The sequence below is a fragment of the Bombina bombina genome, chromosome 2 (assembly GCF_027579735.1).
Source record: "Bombina bombina isolate aBomBom1 chromosome 2, aBomBom1.pri, whole genome shotgun sequence".
Taxonomy (NCBI): domain Eukaryota; kingdom Metazoa; phylum Chordata; class Amphibia; order Anura; family Bombinatoridae; genus Bombina; species Bombina bombina.
In genome coordinates this window covers 1,256,783,678-1,256,810,279 of record NC_069500.1, presented here as the reverse complement: position 1 = coordinate 1,256,810,279, position 26,602 = coordinate 1,256,783,678, and the positions used below count along the sequence as shown (strand labels likewise).

The window sequence follows — 26,602 nt, the reverse complement described above, 5'->3', positions numbered from 1 at the left end:
TCAGGGGTCAGGGTGTTCATAAGGGGCATCAGGGGCCAGGGGGTTCACGTGCTCAAGTGCTCCTATAGAGGAGCCTCCACTGATATATATATATATATATATATATATATATATATATATATTAGCAAAAAATGCTTCTAATAAAAGCTATAGCTTTTTCAAAAGTGTATTAAAGTATGCTCCGTGCTCCAGCATTTTAACCACAGCTTTTGCTCAGAGCGACTAAGGTGCTTGTATCATCTTGTAATGACTCAATTTCACCTAGATTGCGAGTTTTGCGCTATAGAGGGTGCGAAACGAATGCAACAAAAGTTGCGCTATTTCATTCACCCCCACCCCATAGCGCTGCCATTACAAGTTTCTGAAAAGTCTCCTTGTGCGTGCAATATTGGGGCGATAAGCTCCATACCGTGCAAAATCCAAGGGCTGAGAATACGTGCTCGTGCATGCTTTCCCCATAGACATCAATGGGAAGGTGTTAGAAAAAAACTAACACCTGAAGCGCAGAATGGCGATCGCCGTAACACAACCCAATTGATGTCTATGGGGGAAAAAAGTTATGTTTAAACCTAACACCCTAACATAAACCTCAAGTCTAAACACCACTAATCCCAATGTCACTGACACCTAAATAAAGTTATTAACCCCTACTCTGCCACTCCCGACATCGCTGCCACTAATAAAAGTTATTAACCCTTGTTCTGCCACTCCCCGACATCGCCACCACTAATAAAAGTTATTAACCCCAAACCTCAGGCCTCCCACATCACTGCCACTAAACAAACCTATTAACCCCTAAACCACCAGCCCCCCACATCGCAAAAAACAAATTAAACTATTAACTCCTAAACCTAACAACCCCCTAACTTTATATTAAAATTACAATATCCTTATCTTAAAATAAATAAAAACTTACCTGTGAAATTAAGAAAACCTAACTTTAAACTATGAATTAACCTAACATAACTATTAAAATAACTACCAATTAGAAAAACTAAATTACACATTAAAAAAACCTAACACTACTAAAATATTTAAGTCTAAAATTACAAAAAAATATACTAAATTAAGAAAAATAATAAACGAAATGATCAAAAATAAAAACAATTACACCTAATCTAATAGCCCTATACAAATAAAAAAGCCCTCCCAAAATAAAAACACCCCTAGCCTACAATAAACTACCAATAGCCCTTAAAATGGCCTTTTGTAGGGCATTGCCTTAAGAAATCAGCTCTTTTACTTTGAAAAAAATACAAAGACCCCCCAACAGTAAAACCCACCACCCAACCAACCCCCCAAAATAAAAAACCTAACTCTAACAAAAACCTAAGCGACCCATTGCCCTGAAAAGGGCATTTGTATGGACATTGCCAAGGGCATTCAGCTATTTTAAAAAAGCCCAAACCGTAATCTAAAATAAAACCCACCCAAAAAATATTTTTAAAAAACTAACACTAACCCCCGAAGATCCACTTACAGTTTCTGAAGTCCTGCAGTACATCCTCATCCAGGTGGCAAGAAGTTTTCATCCAGGCGGCATCTTCTATCTTCATTAAGACGGCATCTTCTATCTTCATCCCGGCAGTGTCTTCTATCTTCATCCCGGTAGCACGGAGCACATCCATCCTTGAAGACATCTGGTGCGGAGCATCCTCTTCATACGGTTGCCGCCATACACTGAATCTTCAATGCAAGGGAGTCATTTCTAAATGGCGTTCCTTACATTCCTTTTGGCTGATTTGATTGATTAAATTCAGACCACATCAAAATCTATAAATGATATGCGAGAGATCAAGCAATGCAGCTGGGAGTGCTTTGTGAAAAAATGGTGATGCAGGAGAAGGTGGAGAGAGGGCAGTCTGGTGCCCCACAAAGGGAGGGTCCCTTCACCTACAGCCAAGTACAGCAGTTAAATAGGGAGTGATCCTGGGGTGATCTCAAGTATGACTTGTCTCTCTGTGACATGGCACTCACTGAGATAGTGAATGGTGAAACTACTGGACAAGGGTCTGCAGAAATGAGTCAGCAGTGGACAAGATAACCAGGATGCAAGCTACATTCTGCTACTTGTAAGTGTGAGTCATGCCCCTATGTTTGTTCTCACTGTACTTGGTGCTGAGGATGGTGGGCAGGGAGGCTGTGCTGTTGAGACTGTACATTGGTTTTATTAAAGCTATATTTAGTTATTTCCATGCTGTGATGTGTACCTGGGGAATGTGTAGCCCAGGTAAATATTTCCTGTCAGGTTCAGCAGCATGCACACTAGGCACACACAAAAAGTCAGGAGTGATTCTGCATAATAATAACATTTAGATTCATATAATTATATAGCATGTTTAGACATTCTAAAAAATATATATAACTTTATTGGTCCTTTAACCACATTCCAAGGAACCGTTCCATCTTTTTAGTAATTAGATATAACTAATTAATAGGCATTAAATGCTGGTGCACACATTGTGAATACAAGTATCGGAATAAATAATTAAAAATGAAATTACAACATGTAACATGAACATTATTTGCTGAAAAAAATAAAATATTAATTCTAATATTAATTATTTTCTACATATAAGATCAAGTATAAACAAAAAAAGCATTAGGGGCCGATTTATCATGGCCCGAATGGGGCCAAATACATCTGTTTCTGCGCGAGCCTTCAGACTCGCCGGAAACAGGAGTTAACAGTCAATTGGCTGCAAATCTGCTAGGGGCGGCATTTTACCAGAACGGCTAGTCCAATGATAAATGCCAATAGCGTATGCTAGCCAGACACATGATAATCGTCCCCTTAGTTTGAAACTTAGGGGGTCGATACCTATCTTTACAAATATCTCCCTAAATATTGAAAAATTGGATAGGCCATTATTTATTTTTATTTATTTTTTTAGCAAAGGAATCACAATCTTTCTGAGTCAAACAGCCAACATTAATAACTGCCATGAAATTCGATCTGCATTTTCCCTCAAGGACAACCGGAATAACCAACAATGGCTCTTTGTTACAGAAAACCAAGATGGTTTAATGGGGTTAATGGAGCCCATGTGTGTGCTTTGCAGTTGGGTAGAGTGGTTTTAAACTGGGCATGATGAGTAAATTGGGCATGTAAGTGGCTACAACTTATTTCATCTTCTATAACTGGCTTTTTATACATCTCATCCTTTAAATTTTTAAACCACTAAGGGCCTGATGATCTAAATCACAAAATTTCAGACATGTTTTTTCTTGCCAAACCTCGCAGGGGCTGCCCTGGTGGAAATATCATAAAAGGAGGCAATCCCTGCAAGTGGCAAGATGTCACTTATTGAAAGTAATGGAGCTCGCTGGAAAGGGAAACTTCACACAATGGAGTGAAGTTAGGAGTTATCAGGGGGTGCACATTAAAAATTAAATCCTGCAGCCAATATAAATCACATTGTGCTGTTTTCTGTGTATATTTACAATTGCCTATATTTTCGAATGCATGTGTTTGTCTTATTGGGATTATATGTATTTTGAGAAAAGCTTGTCACTTTTTTGTTTGCGAGGAAAAACAGTAAGATCTGCAATGCAAAAATCTTTACAGAATTACACTGGCATTAGAGAGATAATTTCATATAAGCCCATGTTCAGCCCATTTTATGAAAAAACAACATTTATGCTTTTTATTTTGAACTTTTAAACATGTTTAAAAGGCCAGTTTTGCACTTTATCAACACCCTTTGTGAGAGGAGGTTAGGGTGCGTGGCACTTAGAATGAAGGAATAGAAACACAAAATAACATAAGTCTTTTGAGAAGCTTTACTGATTAATAAGCAAAAGAGATAAATAGTAGTTTAAACTGAAGAACACAGAAACAGTAAGTATAAACATAGGCCCAAGGTTGAATACAAGAGTCCAGTTCAATTTCAATAGAAAGTTGCAGTAACAAACTCCAGGGGATACTGGAGCTCAAATTGTGCAATGTATCAAGTGTGTACAGATAGGGAGACTGTTAACGGACACCAGGTAAATACAGCAGGCACAGATGGTTTTGAGGAAAGTTGTCACTTGTATGGCAGACACAGGATAATCAGTCGACAGTGGATACTGTTTGTAAAACTGTCACGAAATACCAGATAGGTACAGCAGACACAGCTGATTTGAGGAAAGCTTTCACTGGTATAGCAGGCACAGGATACCCAGCGGGTACTGTTGGTGACACAGGATACCAGATAGGTACAGAAGGTACTAGGTAAGTATGCTTGTTCTCTGGAACAAAGTGAGCATACACAGGTATCAGAAAAGTATGCTTTGCTTTCAGGAACCAGGTGAGCATACACAGGTACAAGGTAGTATGTTTGGTCTCTGGTACAATTTGAGCATACACAGGTGTCAGTTAAGCATGCCTGGCTTTCAGGAACCAGGTGATCATACTCAGGTACAAGGTAAGTTTGCATGGTCTCTGGAACAAGGTGAGCTTACACAGGTATCAGCTAAGTATGCTTGGCTTTCACGAACCAGGTGAGCATACACAGGAACAAGGTGAGTATGCTAAGCTTCAGGAACAAGTTAGGCTTCACAATCACTGAGCCCAGAGTGATGGGCTAAGTAACCTTTTTATAGGAACTCCCACTCCTATTGCCTCCAGGTGGGAGTTTTGGTAATTAGGACATGGACCCTTTAAATCTAGGCAATGTGCGGCCAGGCACACTGAGAGAGCTGCAGCAGCAGCTGCTGGAGTTGGGTCTTGGTGTCCCTCCACGGGAGACACAGAGACTAAGTAAATCATTCTCGGCATTTGCCAAGACCAAGTGCTTGACATTTGTCTGTTGAATTTGATATGTCCTTTTTATTGTCAAAATATAGTGCAAAGCTTGTGTTCATATGGATTGTGATTGCTGTTAATGTTGTGTCCATGCATTATATTGGTGTTTTTAATGATGTCTGCTAAGATCAGAAGTGATCTTTTACCATCACAGAAATGGTGTTATTGGTTGCATTGCTCCAATCTTTAAAAACACTTACCGGGAGCTAAAAAACAAATTCTAAATAGGCTAGAAAAGATTGGAATCGACTCCTATATACCTTACAGGTTGCAAGAGAAAGTCACTGATGTCGCCATACAAGGAAATATATAATTTTTTATTTCCTTGATTATTAAGGGCAGCAGGGGTACTTACAGAACTCCTAACTCAACCCTCACAGAAAAGAGGAATCTGACCCATATATATACCTCTCTATAATGCAGGTGATCACTATAAAACTGATAAGTCACACCTGGGTACACTCGGCACTACCAGGAGACATGATATTCTTTACTTGAAACAGCTAATGCCCTTATTTTAAATATAAGAAAAAGCCTAATTTCTTTTTAGTTCTATCCATCAATTGAAGGACCATTTAAATATCACCATTATACACAATAGAAGGAACATTTTAGGCCAAAATCTACATAAACATAGAGACCAAGCAATACTTTACTTTGTGAAAAAGAAAATCAGAATGGAAGTTCTACATACAAAAATAGAAGTAACAATTTCATCACATGTTTCAGCACATTCTTTATCAGTGATGTATAGATAACACAATAAAGTATTTCCTCAAATACATACTGTATATAGAAGAAAGTCAAAAGAACATAAAAGGCTAATATTATACTGGTTCTGTTTAAACCTAGAATACTACAGTGTAACTGCTGCTAAATAGCAAAGAAAAAGAAAAATCTGCTTTAGCTTTTTCACAGCCAGGATTTGGACAATGGGCATAGATGAAGCATACCTTTCAATCAGTAACATAGTAACATAGTAACATAGTAGATGACGTTGAAAAAAGACTGAAGTCCATCGAGTTCAATCTATACAAATCTAAAATACTTACAAAAAGCTCCAGTTAAACTTAAATAATCCCACTAAAAGGTGACCCATTTAATACTAGCAATCATATCTATGAATTTTGTTTATAGACAGAAATGTATCCAAACAATTTTTAAATGTATCTAGGGTATTGGCATTCACTACCTCCTTTAGTAATGAGTTCCACAAAGTTATTGCTTTACAGTGAAAGAAATGATTCTGTTGCAGGAGATTAAATTTCCTTTCCTCCAACCTTAAATTGTGACCTCTTGTCACAAGCATTTTTCTTGGAATAAACAGAGTTTATGCCATCTCTGTACATGGGCCTTGAATATATTTATATAAAGTAATCATGTCACCTCTCAAGCACCTTTTTTCTAAAGAAAACAGACCCAGTTTGGCTAGCTTCTCCTCATAGCTTAAATTCTCCAGTCCCCTTATTAGCTTTATGGCCCTTCTCTGAACTTTTTCTTGTTCTGCAATATCTTTTTTTGCAATTGGTCCCCATAACTGCACTCCATACTCAAGGTGAGGTCTTACCAGGGCTTTATATAGTGACAGAATTATGCTTTCTTCCCTTGAATCAATGCCTCTTTTAATACATGCTAGTATCGTATTATCCTTTGAAGCTGCTGCCCTGCATTGTGCACCCATCTTTAGCTTGTTATCTATTACTACTCCCAAATCCCTTTCCTCCTCTGTTTGGCTAAGACTTGTCCCATTTAAATAATATGTTGCCTGCTTATTTTTACTTCCAAAATGTAGAGCCTTGCATTTTTCCCATATTAAGTCTCATTTTCTATTCACCTGCCCATACTTCTAATTTTTGCAGATCCCTTTGTAATGAAAGTTCATCCTGTTTTGACCTAATGATTTTACTTAACTTAGTATCATCTGCAAAAATAGAGATGTCGCAGAATTAAGGTAGGAAAAATCTTATTGGCTGATGCAAGATCAATCCTATTGGCTGATTGGATCAGCCAATAGGATTTTTCCTACCTTAATTCCGATTGGCTGATAGAATCCTATCAGTCAATCAGAATTCAAGGGATGACATCTTGGATGACGTCATTTAAAGGAACCTTCATTCTTCGTTAGGACATTGATGGAAGAGGATGCTCCGCGTTGGATGGATTGAAGATGGACCCGCTCCACTCCAGATGGATGTAGATAGAGTATGCCGTCTGGATGAAGCCTTCTGCCCGTCTGGAGGTCCTCTTCTGTCTGGATCGGAGGAAGACTTCTGCCCCTCTGGAGATCCACTTGTGCACGGCTGGGTGAAGACGGCTCAAGGTAGGGTGATCTTCAGGGGGTTAGTGTTAGATTTTTTAAGGGGGGTTTGGGTGAGTTTTAGAGTAGGGTTGGGTGTGTAGGTGGTGGGTTTTAATGTTGGGGGGTTGTATTTCTTTTTTTACAGGTAAAAGAGCTGATTACTTTGGGGCAATGCCCAACAAAAAGCCCTTATAAGGGCTATTTGTAATTTAGTATAGGGTAGGGAATTTTATTATTTTGGGGGGCTTTTTTATTTTATTAGGGGGCTTAGATTAGGTGTAATTAGTTTAAAATTCTTGGATTTTTTTCTTTCTGTAATTTAGTGTTTGTTTTTTTGTACTTTAGTTTATTTTATTTTATTGTATTTAATTGTAGGTAATTGTAGTTAATTAATTTAATTTATTTAATTGTAGTGTTAGGTGTAATTGTAACTTAGGTTAGGATTTATTTTACAGGTACTTTTGTATTTATTTTAGATAGGTAGTTATTAAATAGTGAATAACTATTTAATAACTATTCTACCTAGTTAAAATAAATACAAAGTTGCCTGTAAAATAAAAATAAATCCTAAAATAGCTACAATGTAATTATTAGTTATATTGTAGCTATATTAGGGTTTATTTTACAGGTAAGTATTTAGCTTTAAATAGGAATACTTTAGTTAATAAGATTTATTTTATTTCGTTAGAATAAAATTATATTTAACTTAGGGGGGTGTTAGGGTTAGGGTTAGACTTAGCTTTAGGGGTTAATACATTTATTAGAGTAGCGGTGAGGTCCGGTCGGCAGATTAGGGGTTAATAATTGTAGGTAGGTGGCGGCAACGTTGGGGGCTGAAGATTAGGGGTTAATAAATATAATATAGGGGTCGGTGGTGTTAGGGGCAGCAGATTAGGGGTACATAGGGATAACGTAGGTTGCGGCGGTGTATGGAGCGGCAGATTAAGGGTTAATAATAAAATGCAGGGGTCAGCGATAGCGGGGGCAGCAGATTAGGGGTTAATAAGTGTAAAGTTAGGGGTGTTTAGACTCAGGGTTCATGTTAGGGTGTTAGGTGCAGACTTAGGAAGTGTTTCCCCATAGGAAACAATGGGGCTGCGTTAGGAGCTGAACGCTGCTTTTTTGCAGGTGTTAGTTTTTTTTCAGCTCAAACGGCCCCATTGTTTCCTATGGGGGAATCGTTCACGAGCACGTTTTTGAAGCTGGCCGCGTCCGTAAGCACCGCTGGTATTGAGAGTTGCAGTGGCGGTAAATTATGCTCTGCGCTCCCTTTTTGGAGCCTAACGCAGCCCTTCTGTGAACTCTAAATACCAGCGGTATTTAAAAGGTGCGGGGGAAAAAAAACACACGTAGCTAACGCACCCCTTTGGCCACAGAACTCTAAATCTAGCCGTTAGTTAATAATAGTAAATTTATTTAGATGAATTTAAATAATATTTAAGTTAGGGGGGGTGTTAGGGTTAGACTTAGGTTTAGGGGTTAATAAAATTAATATAGTGGCGGCGGTGTAGGGGGGCAGATTAGAGGTTAATAAGTATAATGTAGGTGGCGGCGGGGTCCGGGAGCAGCGGTTTAGGGGTTAATAACTTTATTTAGTTGCGGCGGGGTCCGGGAGCGGTGGTTTAGGGGTTAATAACTTTATTAGAGTGGTGGTGGGCTCCGGGAGTGGAAGTTTAGGGGTTAATAAGTATAATGTAGGTGGCGGCAGTGTAGGGGGCAGCAGATTAGGGGTGTTTAGACTCGGGGTACATGTTAGGGTATTAGGTGTGGACATTTCCCATAGGAATCAATGGGATATCGGGCAGCAGCGAACATAAGCTTTTGCTGCTGTCAGACTCCCATTGATTCCTAGGGCATCCGCTGCCTCCAGGGTGGCGAATTTAAAACCAGGTACGCTGGGCCGGAAATGTGTCAAGCGTACCTGGTAGGATCTTGATAACTTCCAAAAGTAGTCAGATTGTGCCGAACTTGCGTTCGGAACATCTGGAGTGACGTAACCATCGATCTGTGTCGGACTGAGTCCGGCGGATCGTATGTTACATCACTATATTCTACTTTTGCCAGTCTCTAGCCTTTGATAACTAAGGCGAATCAGGCTCGCCACAAATACGCTGCAGAATTCCAGCGTATTTGCGGTTGACAGCTTGATAAATAGAGGCCTTAGGATCTTCCTTAGCCTACCCAGAAAAAAAAACAACCTAGACACACTGACTGATTGAGAATAAAAAAAAATCAACCAAATTAGTATATATTTTCTTTAAAATTTTAATAAAATCCATTCCTTTAAAATAGGGCATGGGTTGTGTGTGATTTAATCATGAGTTACTATATAATGAAGACCATAAGACTACAGATCTAATTTGTTAACACATATCATCTGCAACTATGCAAAAAACTGTGATATCATTACAAAATGGAAAAATGTCAAAAAGAATTGCTAGATGTCAAAGAGTGTGGGGGTTTATAATACCTTGCAATTTAATTGAAGTTCAAAGTCATTTTTTTTTTTTTAATTTTACTGATTTTAACTGAAATGCCCTTAAAGGAACAGTCAACTCCAAAATGTTTTTTGTTTAAAAAGATAGCTAATCCCGGTATTACCCATTCCCCAGTATTGCATAACTAACACAGTTATATTAATACACTTTTTACCTCTGAAATTACCTTGTATCTAAGCCTCTTTGACATCCCCCTGATCACATGGCTATTTATTTATTTATTATCTATTGATTTGCATTTTAACCAATTAGTGCAGTGTCATCCACAACCCACAGGAGAGAGCACAATGTTATCTATATGGTCCACATGGATTAGCAGTCTCTTTTTCTGAAAAGCTAATAAAAAAACATGTTATAAGAGGCTGTCTGAAGTGGCTTAGAAACAGGCAGATATTTAGAGGTTTAAATGTTATAAAGTATATTAATATAACAATATTGGTTGTGCAAAGTTAAAGGGCCACTGTAAGTAAATATTTTCTATGCCTTTTACTAACTAACTACCCCAAATACACTTTTTATCAATAGCATTTCATTAACATATCTCTACCGTATATCAGAAATCTTGTCTGCAAATTTAATTGTTTTCCAAACCCACTCCATGGGTATCCTTTGCTCTGTACCAATCCGTTTACAATACCTAGGTTTCAAAATGGGGCTTTAAACACAAACTTATTGGTTTAAGTATTTTGAACAAGCAGTGCTGAAAATAGTGGGCAGGATAATGTGACATCATCGGCGAATAAAAGATATAACTTTTAGAACGTTATGAAACTTCGTTTTGGAGAAAATATAGGTCAGTAGGTTTTAATTAATGTTTATTAACTTTAATATGTTAGTTGTTTAGTTTAAAAATTATAACAGAAAGTAATCCTTTAAGGATGGGGTAGTAAAGGCGTTATCCATATTTTTAAGCAATGACAATTATTGTGCTGACTGTCCCTTTAATGTAAAAAAAAGGTACATCTAATTTTGTATATGATTTTCATTTAATGTGTAAAGAAAATAAATTATACAGTGTTAATTGGTAAACATAGTTTACTTGTATTCATGTTACTTTATGTGACATCACTATGGAAAACTTTTAAAGGTTAGCAAATGTGTGGTAGCAAGTTCTAAAAAATATTTTTTCTGATTTTATATACAAGATAACTAGAAAATACCCATCACTTCCTGGAATTTCAGAGAAAAATTGGCCCAAAGTACAGGAGAATTTTATTTTTTTTTAAACTATTTTTATTGAAGTTGTGAGGAAAAACAAAAAAAGTAAGATACAGGGCTCCATGTACTAAGCAGTCAGCGAGCTACCCGCAACAAATCTCGCGTCAAAACTCGCAAACTGATATGTACAAAGTCGTCAACTATGTTCAAACTCGCATCTTTAAAATTGCGAGCGTACTTATCCGCCAAACCTCGCTACCTCTCCATTTTTCACTGTAATTAGACACATTTGACCACCAACTCGCCAAAAACGAATGTACTAAAAAATCTAGTCGCTACAATTTCCGCTCCCACCTCGTTATTTTTGCCTCGCCACCTTTTAGGTGGCGGGCAAGGTACAAAACAATAGGAAAGTCAATCTAGACGCCAGTCTAGACATATATAAAAAGCAGTAATATCAGCATTGTACAGCATAACTGGCGTCTAATTTGTCTCTCATTTCCATGTACATAAATTGCGCCAAATTTGTCAACTGTAATTAAAGAGTAATCTATATTTTAAATTTGTATTGTATAGTTGTCAATCTTTATAATTATTTTTATATTAATATTTATATATTATCAGATCCAGATGAAGCCATATCCAAATTGTAAATAAATATTACAAAAATAACGCTCTGTTATCACTCTTCAAAAAATTTTGAACAATAATAAAGTTGTTTAGATAAGTTGAACTTTTATAGGAGCAAAATTCTATTCCCGCGACTACTATGATGTTCGTGACACCTTGCATGTCACGTGTTAATAATTGGCCAGACTATTCAACTGAAAGTTAAGTACATCAGCTTAGTCGCGGCGAGCGAGGCGTCAAATTTATCAATTATCCGCCACTGCTCGCGGCGGGCTAGACTTGTCTATTTATTGGGGGATTATTAGTACATAGTGACAGAGGACACCATTTCGCCCGCGGCGAGTAACGGCGAGTTTATCCGCGTCTAAAATGACGGATGAATTGACGACTTAGTACATGGAGCCCACAAAGTTTGTCCAAACACAGTAGTTACAGCAAGGCAGGATATATATTGGTGTTACACAACGATTGTTAAAAACCCAAAAATTACGACTTCACATAGCGTTTCTAAGATCTCATGAAGGGACATACTGTATATAGGTAGCTATGAAAAGGGTTTAGTGAGGGGGAGATAGGGGCTATAACAATTGGATATAAAGCTGTGTCACAAATTCTATTTTTTGCATGAAGGTAATGAGATCTGTAATGGGGAATGAAGATGTAGAAGAGGAATCACATATGCCTTGATAGATTGTATGAAAAGTGTTTGGACTAAGTAACATGGAACTTCATTTTATGTTATTATGTGGCGAGTGTTCCCCACATCAGCTAGGGAGGGAATCTTTAATCTGTCTAATCCAATAATGTCAGGTTGTGGCCAGTATCAGACCATAGTATTTTAGGGGGGGTTAAGTGCAGCGGGCAAGAGCCGCTCAAAATAGAGGGGAAAAGGGGAGGAGGGGCGGAGCTTCCACAATTAAGTCTTAATGTTGAGACTTTATGTCCATCTAGAGAATGTAATGATATGAGAGATTAGAAAAAGTGGCAGTAAAATTTATAGTCACCTGGCCAACCTATGCAAACTGAAAATGAGTTCTAGTGTCGGAATTTAAAAATTTTTTAACGCACTATGGTAGATAACCTCGTGCATTCAGAATGACAGAGTGGAGGTATTTTGTATGAGACTCTATAGCCTCTGGGGCTATATGAAAGAGTGATCTGACTGACTGGAATATATGCTTAAGCCGTGTCGTTAGAGATAACAGTATGCATAGATATTGAAGACAGCACCTGCATTAAATACCGCTATTCTGTGAGCAGGTTAAAGTAATGGATACATTATAGTGTTCTGTCATAGTAGCATAGTTCCTTATGAGGATATTTAATTAGCGTGAAGGGATGAACGGTTAGGGCAGTGGGTAAGGATGAAGAAATAGTTAGGAAACATATATTCTAGACTTAATATTAAATTACCATAACCTGTATGAGTCACTATGGAGGCGGAGATAGTAAAAGGGACCAGCTACTTTCTAGGATAAGGGAAGCAGCTACTATATTAAATGTACTGCTAAGCAAAACAAAAGACAGGGTGCAACCTCGGCCGCTGGCAACACCCCTGCAGGGATGAGTTGCAGCTGTGAAAATAGTGCAAATGGCTTCCCTAACTTCGTAAACCAAAAGACAGCGAGAAGAGGTATTTATGCATTCTGCGCTATAGGAACAAAATCTGGCTGATTTGGCATCCTATTCTATATGTGAAGAAATGAAAGAGCGTGTCCCTATACTATATATTATTATTATTTTTTTATTTTTTTTTGTATTTCAAATAAAGTAATTAATGTTTACAGAACTCAATAGAGATAACATATTATTCCAGTGTGTAGTTAGTTTAAACAAGAATAGAGAGAAACATTAAATGTCTTTAGGATCCCATTATTATATGTAAGGTAACAGAACTGGCTTAACCGCAAAGTCCTAATATGAGAGATTAGATTTCAGAAATGTTTGGAACTGTCCCCGTACGTTAAATTGTAGCTGGCATAAAGCAACATAGCATTGTTGTGTTTGTTGAAAATGTTTCATGTGGGATGTCTGTTGAGAGTGGAAGGCATACCTACTACTAAAAAAAGAGTATAAAATCTAACAGGTTATGAGTGTAAGAATCAGTAGTAAACATTAGCTTGCTCAAGAAAACAACATAAAATACACAATCAATAACAGACCCCAATAATAATAGCCGCCCAACAAACAGAACATAGGAAAATAATAGGTATCGAGTAGGTCAGCATTCAAAGGTCTATATTAAATATTTTTGTATAGACAAAGCGCTATCCATCTGACTTGTATACCATTGTTATAAAGTATAGCATGGGGAGGAGGCATCATAATATCTGTCTAGTAGAAATACCGTGCTATAGTATGCTAAAAGTGCACTATATATTCTGAACAGTCGTGACCCTATGTATTGAGAATATGCAGAACTATGCAATGCTTAAAAGCTATGTAATATTAGGGCTATAAAATAAAAACATATCAAATGGTGTAGAGCAGATAGTAATCTCAATGAGCCTTTACGTTGGGCTTATAGCAGAAGCCCCTTAGTGATTTGCTATACATATAATACGTTTTGAGTCAGGGCATCCAATGAAACTACAACAGCCTGCTTGAGTGCTAAGTCTATGCATTTACAGCTATATTAGGTGAGGGGCTGGGAATCTAACCTACTCCGGTCTTCCAGCGGGGCCTTTTCAGTAATTGGAGTGCGTCCACACTATCGGCAATGGGTATGAAGTACACATCTAAACAGTTCATATCCCCCTTATGCATTGATCCGGCTATACTGATGTGGGGAGAGCTGTCTTTAGGCTGCTGTAACTGGTATGTCAGGGGTCCCTGAATAGGTACAATGATGGTTCCCCCCTCGATAGATAGAAGGCTTACGGTCCGCTGTCCCGACACTAATTCTGAGTCCAGATCCACAGCTTGAGCAGGTTCCAGGCTCTTCGCTATTTATAGCACTCTCCGTTCCGGTTTTTCGACAGGCTCAGACTCTCCATGGTGCATGTGCTGCTGACTAGCTATGCTACGCAAGGTAGTATCACCGCTATCTGATAAAGTGTCTGCCATGTTTGTATGTGTATCTTCGGAAAGCACTGTAACGTAAGGAGCGCTAATTGCATTTTTCAAAGTGTCCACAAGTGCTGCATGGTGTAGATCAAGTCGATCGCATAATGCTGCCAAAAGGGATACTTTAATGCATGTATATGAGGAGCTGTAAGCCTGTTTCCCCCATTTAATTTAAGTGGTAGCCTGAAGGGTATGGAATCCAATTTCCGTCACTGTAGCATCAGGGTCCCACTTAGCAACGAGTCTCAATAGCGTGGGTGATCATTTCTTTAGAAGATGACGCAGCTAGGATGTATATATTTCTGGTAGGCCACAATCACTGCTGCATGTCTTTGTTCTAGAGCCAGCATTTACACTGTTAAATCACTTGCTCTCAAACCCTCGCCAGGTCTCTGATGTAGGATTTGCGGGTCTAGTTACAAGTAGGCAGGTGTCTTTGAACCCCTTTAGTAGCAAGATTTTTGGCGGAGCTTCCCTAGCTTGCGTCCGTTCAGTATGGCGGTTAGCTCTGCCCCCCACAGGAGAATTTTTAGCATTTTTGATATCATTCTTTTTAAACAGAAATAGAGTATTTGTTCTTTTTTATTTACCTATGAAAACTATACATTTTTTTTTGGCATAAAAAGAGCTTTCAGTGGATGACAGTTTCAACTAGGTAATTATTCACAGAATTATTGTAAAATTCACAAAATATACATATTTAAAAAAAAAATTATAATAGTTATCACATTTCACAAAAAGGTTGTAGATAACTGTAGATAACAATCAGATTAAGCTAAGACCATATATACAGTATATATATATATATATATATATATATATATATATATATATATATATATATATATATATATAATATTATTTTTAATCATTTTAAGGTCTTTTTCTGCAGCTATGTCAAAAATAATGTGATGGAATAACTCGCATTTGGTATAGCAAAACTCTCAAAATTGACCCCAAAAATATATACTGTACATGTAAAAACTTCTCAAAAGTACCAAATATGCATGACTTTACCATTGGTAATTAGAAGGCCATGATTGAAGCTGCGCACCACACTTCTGAAATTCCCAGCAGTGAAGGGGTTAAACATTAAGGGCTAGATTACAAGTGAAGCACTAATTTAACATGCACCTGTAAAGGGGTAAATTTGCCTATTTACAGGCGCACATTAAATAACCAGCCATTACAAGTGGCTGGTTAATGCTCCCGCAAGCTTGTGGCAGCACTTTGCACTAAGCAGTTAAAAGTAATATTTGTTGTAGTGTAGGGATTACCCTCCCACCCCCTGATCCTTATCTGATCCCTCCCAAACAGCTGTCTTCCAACCTCCTCCTGTTTGACTTGTCTGCAGGCGCTTCTGCACTGTTTCTGTGGCTGGGTGCACTGTGCTCTGGGCTAGCTACAGTGGGACAAAAAAGTATTTAGTCAGCCACCAATTGTGCAAGTTCTCCCACTTAAGAAGATGAGAGAGGCCTGTAATTTTCATCATAGGTATACCTCAACTATGAGAGACAAAATGTGGAAACAAATCCAGACAATCACATTGTCTGATTTGGAAAGAATTTATTTGAATATTATGGTGGAAAATAAGTATTTGGTCACCTACAAACATGCAAGATTTCTGGCTCTCACAGACCTGTATCTTCTTCTTTAAGAGGCTCCTCTGTCCTCCTCTTATTACCTGTATTAATGGCATCTGTTTGAACTTGTTATCAGTATAAAAGACACCTGTCCACAACCTCAAACAGTCACACTCCAAACTCCATTATGGTGAAGACCAAAGAGCTGTCGAAGGACACCAGAAACAAAATTGTAGACCTGCACCAGGCTGGGAAGACTGAATCTGCAATAGGCAAGCAGCTTGGTGTGAAGAAATCAGCTGTGGGAGCAATAATTAGAAAATGGAAGACATACAAGACCACTGATAATCTCCCTCGATCTGGGGCTCCACACAAGATCTCACCCCGTGGGGTCAAAATGATCACAAGAATGGTGAGCAAACATCCCAGAACCACACGGGGGACCTAGTGAATGACCTGCAGAGAGCTGGGACCAACATAACAAAGGCTACCATCAGTAACACACTACGCCGCCAGGGACTCAGATCCTGCAGTGCCAGACATGTCCCCCTGCTTAAGCCAGTACATGTCCGGGCCCATATGAAGTATGCTAGAGAGCATTTGCATGATCCAGAAGTGGATTGGGAGAATGTCATATGGTCAGATGAAAACAAAGTAGAACTGTTTGGTAGAAACACAACTTGTCGTGTTTGGAGGAGAGAGAATGCTGAGTTGCAACCAAAGAACACCATACCTACTGTGAAGCATGGGGGTGGCAACATCATGCTTTGGGGCTGTTTCTCTGCAAAGGGAACAGTACGACAGATCCGTGTACATGAAAGAATGAATGGGGCCATGTATCATGAGATTTTGAGTGCAAACCTCCTTCCATCAGCAAGGGCATTGAAGATGAAATGTGGCTGGGTCTTTCAGCATGACAATGATCCCAAACACACCACCTGGGTAACAAAGGAGTGGCTACGTAAGAAGCATTTTAAGGTCCTGGAGTGGCCTAGCCAGTCTCCAGATCTCAACCCCAAAGAAAACCTTTGGAGGGAGTTGAAAGTCTGTGTTGCCCAGCGACAGCCCCAAAACATCAATGCTCTAGAGGAGATCTGCATGCAGGAATGGGCCAACATACCAGCAACAGTGTGTGACAACCTTGTGAAGACTTACAGAAAACGTTTGACCTCTGTCATTGCCAACAAAGGATATATAACAAAGTATTGAGATGAACTTTTGATATTGACCAAATACTTATTTTCCACCATAATTTGCAAATAAATTCTTTCCAAATCAGACAATGTTATTGTCTAGATTTGTTTCCACATTTTGTCTCTCATAGTTGAGATATACCTATGATGAAAATTACAGGCCTCTCTCATCTTCTTAAGTGGGAGAACTTGCACAATTGGTGGTTGACTAAATACTTTTTTGCCCCATTGTATATAGTTTTGGGCTCGCTGCAGGATTCAAACACACTTTCAGTCTTGTGCTGATTGTTGTGCACTTTTCTTTGCCCTAATGTAGGTGCACTGTTGAGGTTGTGGCATTTCTGCACTACAGGCATGCTATTAGTTTTGTTGGCATGGGTGCACTATGTATTACTGATATGTTAACTCAGGTGTGCTATAGTTATTCATTCATCATTTCAGTCCTTGCTATTTTTTGGCACCTTATTTCCTTTATAAGGTACTTCCTATTTCCTTACTATCGCCCATGTATACATTTTTGCTTCATGCTACCAGGATGCACTTGTTGCTGACCTTTGGCTTGTCTCTTCACCTGCTCTCGGATTTAACTCTTGTACCACTGCTTAATGATATTGTTGCTGACCTGGCTTGGACTTTGACCTTGATCTGCTTTAACCCTTGGAACTGCAATATTCTGCTTTCCTATTTCTGACCCAGGCTTTGAACCCGACTGTGAGTTTGGCTTATCGTGATCCTGTTTATCACCTGTCTGCCTGTCATAGCCTTTGGCATTGTATAGCCTGTTTGTTAGCTTACAATCTTCTTATCTGGGTCCTTGCAATATTCCTACCTATCAATTCACCTGACGCTGGGATAAGAAGACCATTGGTCATGAAATTGGAGTGATAGGGGGGGGATCTCTCTGCAGGCCTGATAACCTCCACTGGACAAAGCCATCTTAGTTTCTGTCAGCCAGTCTGTCAGTATGCAGTTTAGAGCTTTTTTCTAAAAAAAAAAATATTTAGGGTGGGGATCCCTCCTCAGCCTCCCACCTCCTTGATCCCCCCAAATAGCTCTGCTCTCTAACCCTCCCTCCTCTCACCTTTCCCTGACATTTTGTTACTGCTAGCCAGTAAATAGTTACTGATTTTTTATTATTATTATTTATATATTAAATATTTTTTTCTCTAGTGTAGGGACCCATCCCTCCATCTCCCTTGCCAAATCATTTTTGCCGTACTTACTGTCTATATAAATTGGCGATCTGGCTTCATATAAAAGAGAGCATAATAAGTGATCCCTTACTATATGAAAACAGATGCCTTCTTCCCCCTAGCTGAGGCTCACCAATGTCAAAGCTGACAGTGGGAACTGCAACATGTGCTTTTGTGCTGGTTATAGGTGATAAGTAAACACCTTATTCTGGGCAAAGTACTGGGCAATGTAGTACATAAAACAAAAAGGTGCAGGGTTAAATGATAAAAGGGTATTAACATAGCCCAGAAGCTTGTTCAATAAGTTTATTATAGTGTATGTTAAACAAAATCACATTAGCAATGCATATTTATGTGAGTTCGTTTTTAGTGCATTACCTGTGCATTGAGAATACAGGCCAGCCACTTCAGTTGGCTTTCTTGTGTGTCACAGCATAGTTGCCTGTAAAAAAAGATTAATTACAATTAATAGGGAAATATTATTAAGCAGGGTGTTAAGATTACTGCAGCTTTTACTGTATCTTTGCACTAACCTTGTTTTATCATTATATGTTAGAAGTGCTGCAGCTTTAAGCTCAGCTCACCACACCCTCTGGGTGTGTCTGGGTCTCTGTGACATCATCAGAAGCCATGTTAGTTTTACTGATGGAACCTGCTAGTAAATAGCCATGTGGCTGTAGCTGAATAAAAGTTATCTAAAGTTCCTGCTGCAGAGTCTCAGTGATATGTGCAAGAGACATCAGACACAAGGTAACAGCACACAACTGAATGTTCTAATCCTGACTACACACAGAACATAACAGCTGGCGACAAGGATCTGTGGTCTGACCCTATAATGGCACTTATTGGCACCTTACCTGTGTTTGCAGCAGACACAGACAGATGGGACACATGGGTTGAACAGTTTGAGCTATATTGTACAGCAAATAACATAGGAGCTGATAAGCAAGTGGCTGTGTTTCTGACAACTATAGGCTCAGCAGCTTACACTACATTAAGGGACATTCTCTCACCAGATAAACCTAATGCTAAACCTCTGTCTGACCTGATCTGCCTGTTATCTGACCACTACCTACCTAAGCCTCTGGAGATATCAGAACGCTTTAAGTTTTACACATGCAAGCAATTGCAGCATGAGGACATTAAAACTTATGTGATCAGTTTAAAGAAACTAGCAAGTAGCTGCAGATTTGGTGATTATTTAAACACTGCTTTACGTGATATGTTTGTTATTGGACTCATGGACTGTACAGTACAAAAGAGACTATTAGCAGAGGATGATTTAACACTAAAGCGTGCTATAGAGATAGCTACAGTCATGGAACTTGCTGCTAAAGATGCACAAATGCTCCAGGCCCCAGCACAGGCAGTTTGTGATAAGGAAATAGATGTTTTTCATACAAGTGTGCACCTTAATAAACAGTATTCAGCTAGACAAGGGTCACAGACAGCATGTTACAGATGTGGTGACACAAATCACACAGCAAATGCCTGCAGGTTTAGGAACAGCACCTGCTATGGGTGTGGGAAGATTGGTCATACAAAGAGAGTGTGCAGAAGTTCCTTAGACAGAGATAAAAGTAAGAAAGGCAGCAAGTCACATGCAGCTTTTTATGTGCAAGTAGATACACCACACACTGATTCAGAGGAAGACAAACCATTATACACATTACAGATCTACAGCATTGAAAATAAAATTCCAGAACTGCAAGCAAAGGTGAATATAGATGGTAAACCTCTCATTATGGAAGTTGATACAGGAGCAGCAGTCTCTGTTATCACAGCTGCTGATTGGAACCGCCTGGGACTAAGGCAACCAATTGTTCCAACAGCTGTCACAATGCAAACATATTCAAATGAAATAATAAAGCCTATTGGGTGTGTATCACCTACAGTGACATTTAATGGTATAACTAAAAATCTACGCCTCTACATTTTCCTAAAGGAGGACCACCTTTGTTTGGTAGATCCTGGATCCAAGCATTGGGCATGCCAAAGTTACCACAACAGTTACCGCTTAACAAACTGCTGGACCAAAGTGGGAATTCAAATACTACTTGGATTAATTCACTAAAGCACAAATATAAGACTGTATTTGATGGGAACCTAGGTTTAGTGAAAGACAAGCAGATTCAGCTTCACCTAAAAGAAAATGCTATTCCAAAATTTTGTAAACCAAGAGTTGTACCATTTGCACTTAAACCTAAAATTGAAGCAGAACTAGAAAGACTACGAAATCAGGGGATTATTGTTCCAGTGTCTAGCAGTGAATGGGCTTCCCCAATAGTTCCTGTCAGAAAAAAAAAATGGGGACATTCGCATCTGTGGAGATTTCAGAGTGGGCCTTAACCCTCAATTACTTGTGGATCAGTATCCTTTACCACGAATTGAAGAATTGTTTAGTTCTCTGGCAGGGGGTGAAAAATTTACAAAAATTGACTTGCATCAAGCATACTTACAGTTAGAGGTGCATCCAGACTCCAGACACCTGTTAACTATCAACACTCACAAAGGACTTTTTCAGTATACGCGAATGGTGTTTGGCATTGCCCCAGCACCTGCAGTGTGGCAACGGATAATGGATGAGATCTTGGCAGGTATTCCACATACCCACTGTATGTTAGATGACATGCTTATCACTGGTGAAAATGATGCCACTCATAAAGCCAATGTTGAAGCTGTTTTACAGCGCCTACAGGAATTCGGACTGAAAGTTAACATGGAAAAGTGTGAGTTCTTCTGCAAGAGTTTAGAATATTGTGCACATGTAGTGGACAAGAATGGTCTCCACACAACTGCTGAAAAAGTGAAAGCGCTGGTTCATGCTCCCACCCCTGTTAATGTATCTCAGCTACGTTCTTATTTGGGGTTGCTCAATTACTATCACAGATTTTTACCAAATTTGGCTCATTTACTATATCCACTACACCGCCTTTTAGATAGTAAAAACCAGTGGGCCTGGACTGACTTATGTACACGAGCATTTGAACGCTCAAAGCAACTTCTTCTGGAATCAAGACTCCTTGTCCACTATGACCTTAAGAAGCCTTTGGTACTAGCCTGCGATGCTTCACCATATGGTTTAGGCGCAGTACTTTCACACATTATGCCCGATGGTTCTGAACGTCCTGTGTCTTTTGCGTCCAGATCTCTAACTCCATCTGAGAGAAATTATGCCCAGATTGATCGAGAAGCTTTAGCAATAATTTGGGCTGTGAAGAAATTCCACATTTATATATATGGCAGACCTTTTACTCTGATCACGGATCATAAACCACTCTTGTCCATTCTGCACCCTCAGAAGGGTATCTCCAACACAACAGCTGCTCGACTTCAGCGCTATGCACTTCAGCTGGCGGCTTACAACTACTCCATTAAATATCGATGCCACAGTGATCATACAAATGTGGATATGTTTTCAAGATTACCAATGGTACATCACATGACAGCATCTTCTAAAATTATAGAAACTCCTCCACAGCCTTTAAATCTAAATTCCAAAGTGATTGCTACTTATACATGCTCTGATTCTACCTTACAGGAAATTAAGTCTTTTGATCAACATGGGTGGCCTAAAGTGGTTCGCTCTGACCTTCAGCCATATTTTACAAGGAAGAAGGAAATTGTGCATGACTCAGGCTGTCTGTTATGGGGGTCACGAGTGATAATTCCGACCTTACTGCAAACATTAGCATTAAAGTTACTACACAGCTCACATCAGGGTGTAGTAAAAATGAAGCAAAGAGCACGAGAATATTTATGGTGGCCTAAATTGGATACAGATATTGCTTCTTATGTAGCTGCATGCAATGCATGTGCACAGACACAGCGGAATCCCAGCAGGGACACCTCAAAAACTTGGCCATGGCCAAATGAACCTTGGACAAGAATCCATGTTGATTTTGCAGGGCCAGTGGATGGACGAATGTATTTGGTGGCTGTGGATGCTCATTCCAAGTGGCCAGAAGTAGTTCAAATGTCAAGTACTACAACACAACAAACCATTGTCGTTCTTTCCAGTATATTTGCAAGATTTGGACTGCCACAAACTTTAGTCTCAGACAATGGTCCACAGTTCATATCACATGAATTTGAAACATTTCTAGCTACAAATAACATCAAACACTGTAAGACAGCTCCATATTTTCCAGCCTCTAATGGACAGGCTGAAAGATTTGTACAAACTTTAAAACGCCACTTAGCTGTCTCTCACAAATCAAAATTTAATCCAAACTCCCTTTCTAACTTTTTGTTTAACTATCGAAACACTCCCCATGCCACTACTGGGCTATCACCTGCAATGTTAATGTTTGGAAGAGACCTGAGAACTCCACTGGATAAAGTTAGACCAGAACATTCCAAACAAGAGTTGAACACTTCTAGCATTTCAGAATTTGTCATTCATGACAGAGTATGGGTTAGAAACTACCGTGGCCCAAATAAATGGATTCCAGCTGTCATAATACAAGGCATGGGCAACAGAATGTTTAAAGTTCAACGCACATCTAAAGTATCTTCATTTTTGACCCATGATAAAAAATTTAAAAGGATATAAAGGTCAAAACTGAATTTAAATAGAAGCATTTCTGCAATACTGTTTCTGCAGCATACACACATACGTTATGTGTGACTAGAGGATTAGTATTCAACCACAACGTTTCCTTAAAGAGCTGGCAGCAGTCTGTATTGTGTCAGTGAAGACTTAGTTTGTTTTAAACAAGACATTGCTGACTCTCTGAGCAGGAGTGATGAATGAATGATTGAGCACGGGGCACCACAGCATATGAGTATATGCCATTGCAAAAAAAACAGTACTAGCTTTTGCTATTAACAATTTAAGTAATAAAAGTTTATTGCTAAAATTCTTTTATTTAGGGCTAGATTAGAAGTAGTGCAATTTTTAGGGCTGACGCTCGAGTGTAATTGTATTGTATTGTATACTTGTAAAGCGCGGCTAATCACCCGTAAGGGTCTCCAGGCGCTGCTCATTTTATCGACCTCGGAAGGATGAAAGGCTGAGTGGACCTCGCCGGGGATCGAACCTGCAACCCTTGGGTTGCAACAGAGCTCAGCCACAGTGCCTTAGCATGCTGAGCTATCTGTCCGACTTTGCTGAGCTATATGTCCGACTGTCCGAGTGTTAACATCGCTAGAAGTAATCTTTTTGCACGTATGACTAGTAAAGCTTTTGTGCGCAAAACCAAATGTGTGCTAACTTTCGGACTTTGGATATCACGACTGCATTAACTTATTCTTCCCATAGAGAGAAAAGAAGATAAACCTAACACTTATTGATCACGCTCTAACCCGACAGGATTTATTAATATTTCACATTCCAATGTTCTTGACATACAAAAATATGTTATTTTTATTGTGTATATATATATATATATAACCAAATTAATTAGAAAAGAGCTCTAACAATTCCAAAAGAGCTAAAGCGGATTCCTGGCCGCACCAAAACACCCCTACAGTATACTAAGAAATGACATCCTAACCAGGTATGCTGAACATATACTTTTTAATAAAAACATAGCCCAAAAAGGTACATGCTGAGAATGGTGGCAACAACAAGATTACAACACACAAACAAATTGCAAGCGTAGTGCACTACTGAATTCTGTGAGCTAGCATATGCAAGATTAGTGTCGACTCATGAGAAAGTCCATCCCTAATACCGGGCACTTGAGTGTTAAGAACACGCTCCGGTTGTAGTTTGGACAGAATACCGTCCTTGATATCTCATAGGTGTGTATTTGATCCGGTACCGGATTAGAGAATATAATATGAGAGTCCAAGAGTGGTACTTTCGCCGTTGAAACTTTATCCCATGTGCAATTGACAAATCAAACTTCAAACTTTCAGAGTGCAAGACTTATTACTGCATGGCTTACCTTCGCTCTCTTCACACACTCTACGGTATTACCTGACAGGATCTCATCCGTGGTGTGGCTTACAGCGATGTATTCCGCCTATGCAGCTCTTCACTTGCTCAGTTGTGTAAACTTGATATCTCCAGATTCACAGCATATCCACCATGCTGGCGTCCTCCACACTGTGTCTTGTTCAAAACATTACGCGTTTCGCCCCTCCCCCTTTCCGGGCTGAACTCAGGGCTTCATCAGATGTGAAGCCCTGAGTTCAGCCCGGAAAGGGGGAGGGGCGAAACGCGTAATGTTTTGAACAAGACACAGTGTGGAGGACGCCAGCATGGTGGATATGCTGTGAATCTGGCGATATCAAGTTTACACAACTGAGCAAGTGAAGAGCTGCATAGGCGGAATACATCGCTGTAAGCCACACCACGGATGAGATCCTGTCAGGTAATACCGTAGAGTGTGTGAAGAGAGCGAAGGTAAGCCATGCAGTAATAAGTCTTGCACTCTGAAAGTTTGAAGTTTGATTTGTCAATTGCACATGGGATAAAGTTTCAACGGCGAAAGTACCACTCTTGGACTCTCATATTATATTCTCTAATCCGGTACCGGATCAAATACACACCTATGAGATATCAAGGACGGTATTCTGTCCAAACTACAACCGGAGCGTGTTCTTAACACTCAAGTGCCCGGTATTAGGGATGGACTTTCTCATGAGTCGACACTAATCTTGCATATGCTAGCTCACAGAATTCAGTAGTGCACTACGCTTGCAATTTGTTTGTGTGTTGTAATCTTGTTGTTGCCACCATTCTCAGCATGTACCTTTTTGGGCTATGTTTTTATTAAAAAGTATATGTTCAGCATACCTGGTTAGGATGTCATTTCTTAGTATACTGTAGGGGTGTTTTGGTGCGGCCAGGAATCCGCTTTAGCTCTTTTGGAATTGTTAGAGCTCTTTTCTAATTAATTTGGTTATATACATTTAGGATTGTCAGCACAATACGCTTTACCCCTTATTCTATCTGTGTGCACCCTATCCCTTGTATAACTATATATATATATATATATATATATTCTTTAAATAATAAAAATATTTTTTTTTATAGATACTGTAAAAGGTTCTAAATAATCCAAATACAGGTAGCCCTCAGTTTACGCCGGGTTAGGTTCCAGAAGGAATGGTTGTAAATCGAAAACGTCGTAAATTGAAAACATAATTTATGCTTACCTGATAAATTTATTTCTCTTGTGGTGTATCCAGTCCACGGATCATCCATTACTTGTGGGATATTCTCCTTCCCAACAGGAAGCTGCAAGAGGATGACCCACAGCAGAGCTGTCTATATAGCTCCTCCCCTAACTGCCACTACCAGTCATTCGACCGAAGACAAGCAAGAAAAAGGAGAAATTATAGGGTGCAGTGGTGACTGTAGTTTAAAAATAAAAAACACCTGCCTTAAAATGACAGGGTGGGCCGTGGACTGGATACACCACAAGAGAAATAAATTTATCAGGTAAGCATAAATTTTGTTTTCTCTTGTAAGGTGTATCCAGTCCACGGATCATCCATTACTTGTGGGATACCAATACCAAAGCTATAGGACACGGATGAAGGGAGGGACAAGGCATGCGCTTAAATGGAAGGCACCACTGCCTGCAAGACCTTTCTCCCAAAAATAGCCTCCGAAGAAGCAAAAGTATCAAATTTTAAAAACCCATGTGGAAGCTACCGCTGTAGTAGAATGAGCTGTAATCCTTTCAGGAGGCTGCTGGCCAGCAGTCTCATAAGATAAGCGTATTATACTCCATCTGCATGAAAAATGAGATAAGGGGAATCCCATTGTAAAGCAGATAACTCCGAAACTCTTCGAGCCGAGGAGATAGCTACTAAAAACAGAACCTTCCGGGATAAGAGCTTAATATCTATGGAATGCAAAGGTTCAAACGGAACCCCTTGAAGAACCTTAAGAACTAAATTTAAACTCCAAGGCGGAGCAACAGGTTTAAACACAGGCTTGATTCTGACTAAAGCCTGACAAAACGCCTGCACGTCTGGAACCTCAGCCAGATGTTTGTGCAAAAGAATAGACAGAGCAGAAATCTGTCCTTTTAAGGAACTAGCTGACAAACCCTTCTCCAATCCTTCTTGAAGAAAAGATAATATCCTAGGAATCCTGACCTTACTCCATGAGTAACCCTTGGATTCACACCAATGAAGATATTTACACCATATCTTATGATAGATTTTCCTGGTGACAGGCTTTCGCGCCTGTATTAAGGTATCAATGACCGACTCGGAGGAACCACGCTT

At 39.3% G+C, this 26,602-nt stretch overlaps 1 protein-coding gene across 1 annotated transcript in view; it reads right to left on the bottom strand.

Moving 5' to 3' along the window:
- The window catches only part of ARAP2 (ArfGAP with RhoGAP domain, ankyrin repeat and PH domain 2), a 626,699-nt gene that overhangs the window by 29,894 nt on the left and 570,203 nt on the right, over positions 1 to 26,602 (bottom strand). The window contains exon 31 of the mRNA XM_053704072.1: positions 18,788 to 18,851. Within this exon, the coding sequence (XP_053560047.1) occupies positions 18,788 to 18,851 (64 nt within the window). The remainder of the gene's footprint in view (positions 1 to 18,787; positions 18,852 to 26,602) is intronic.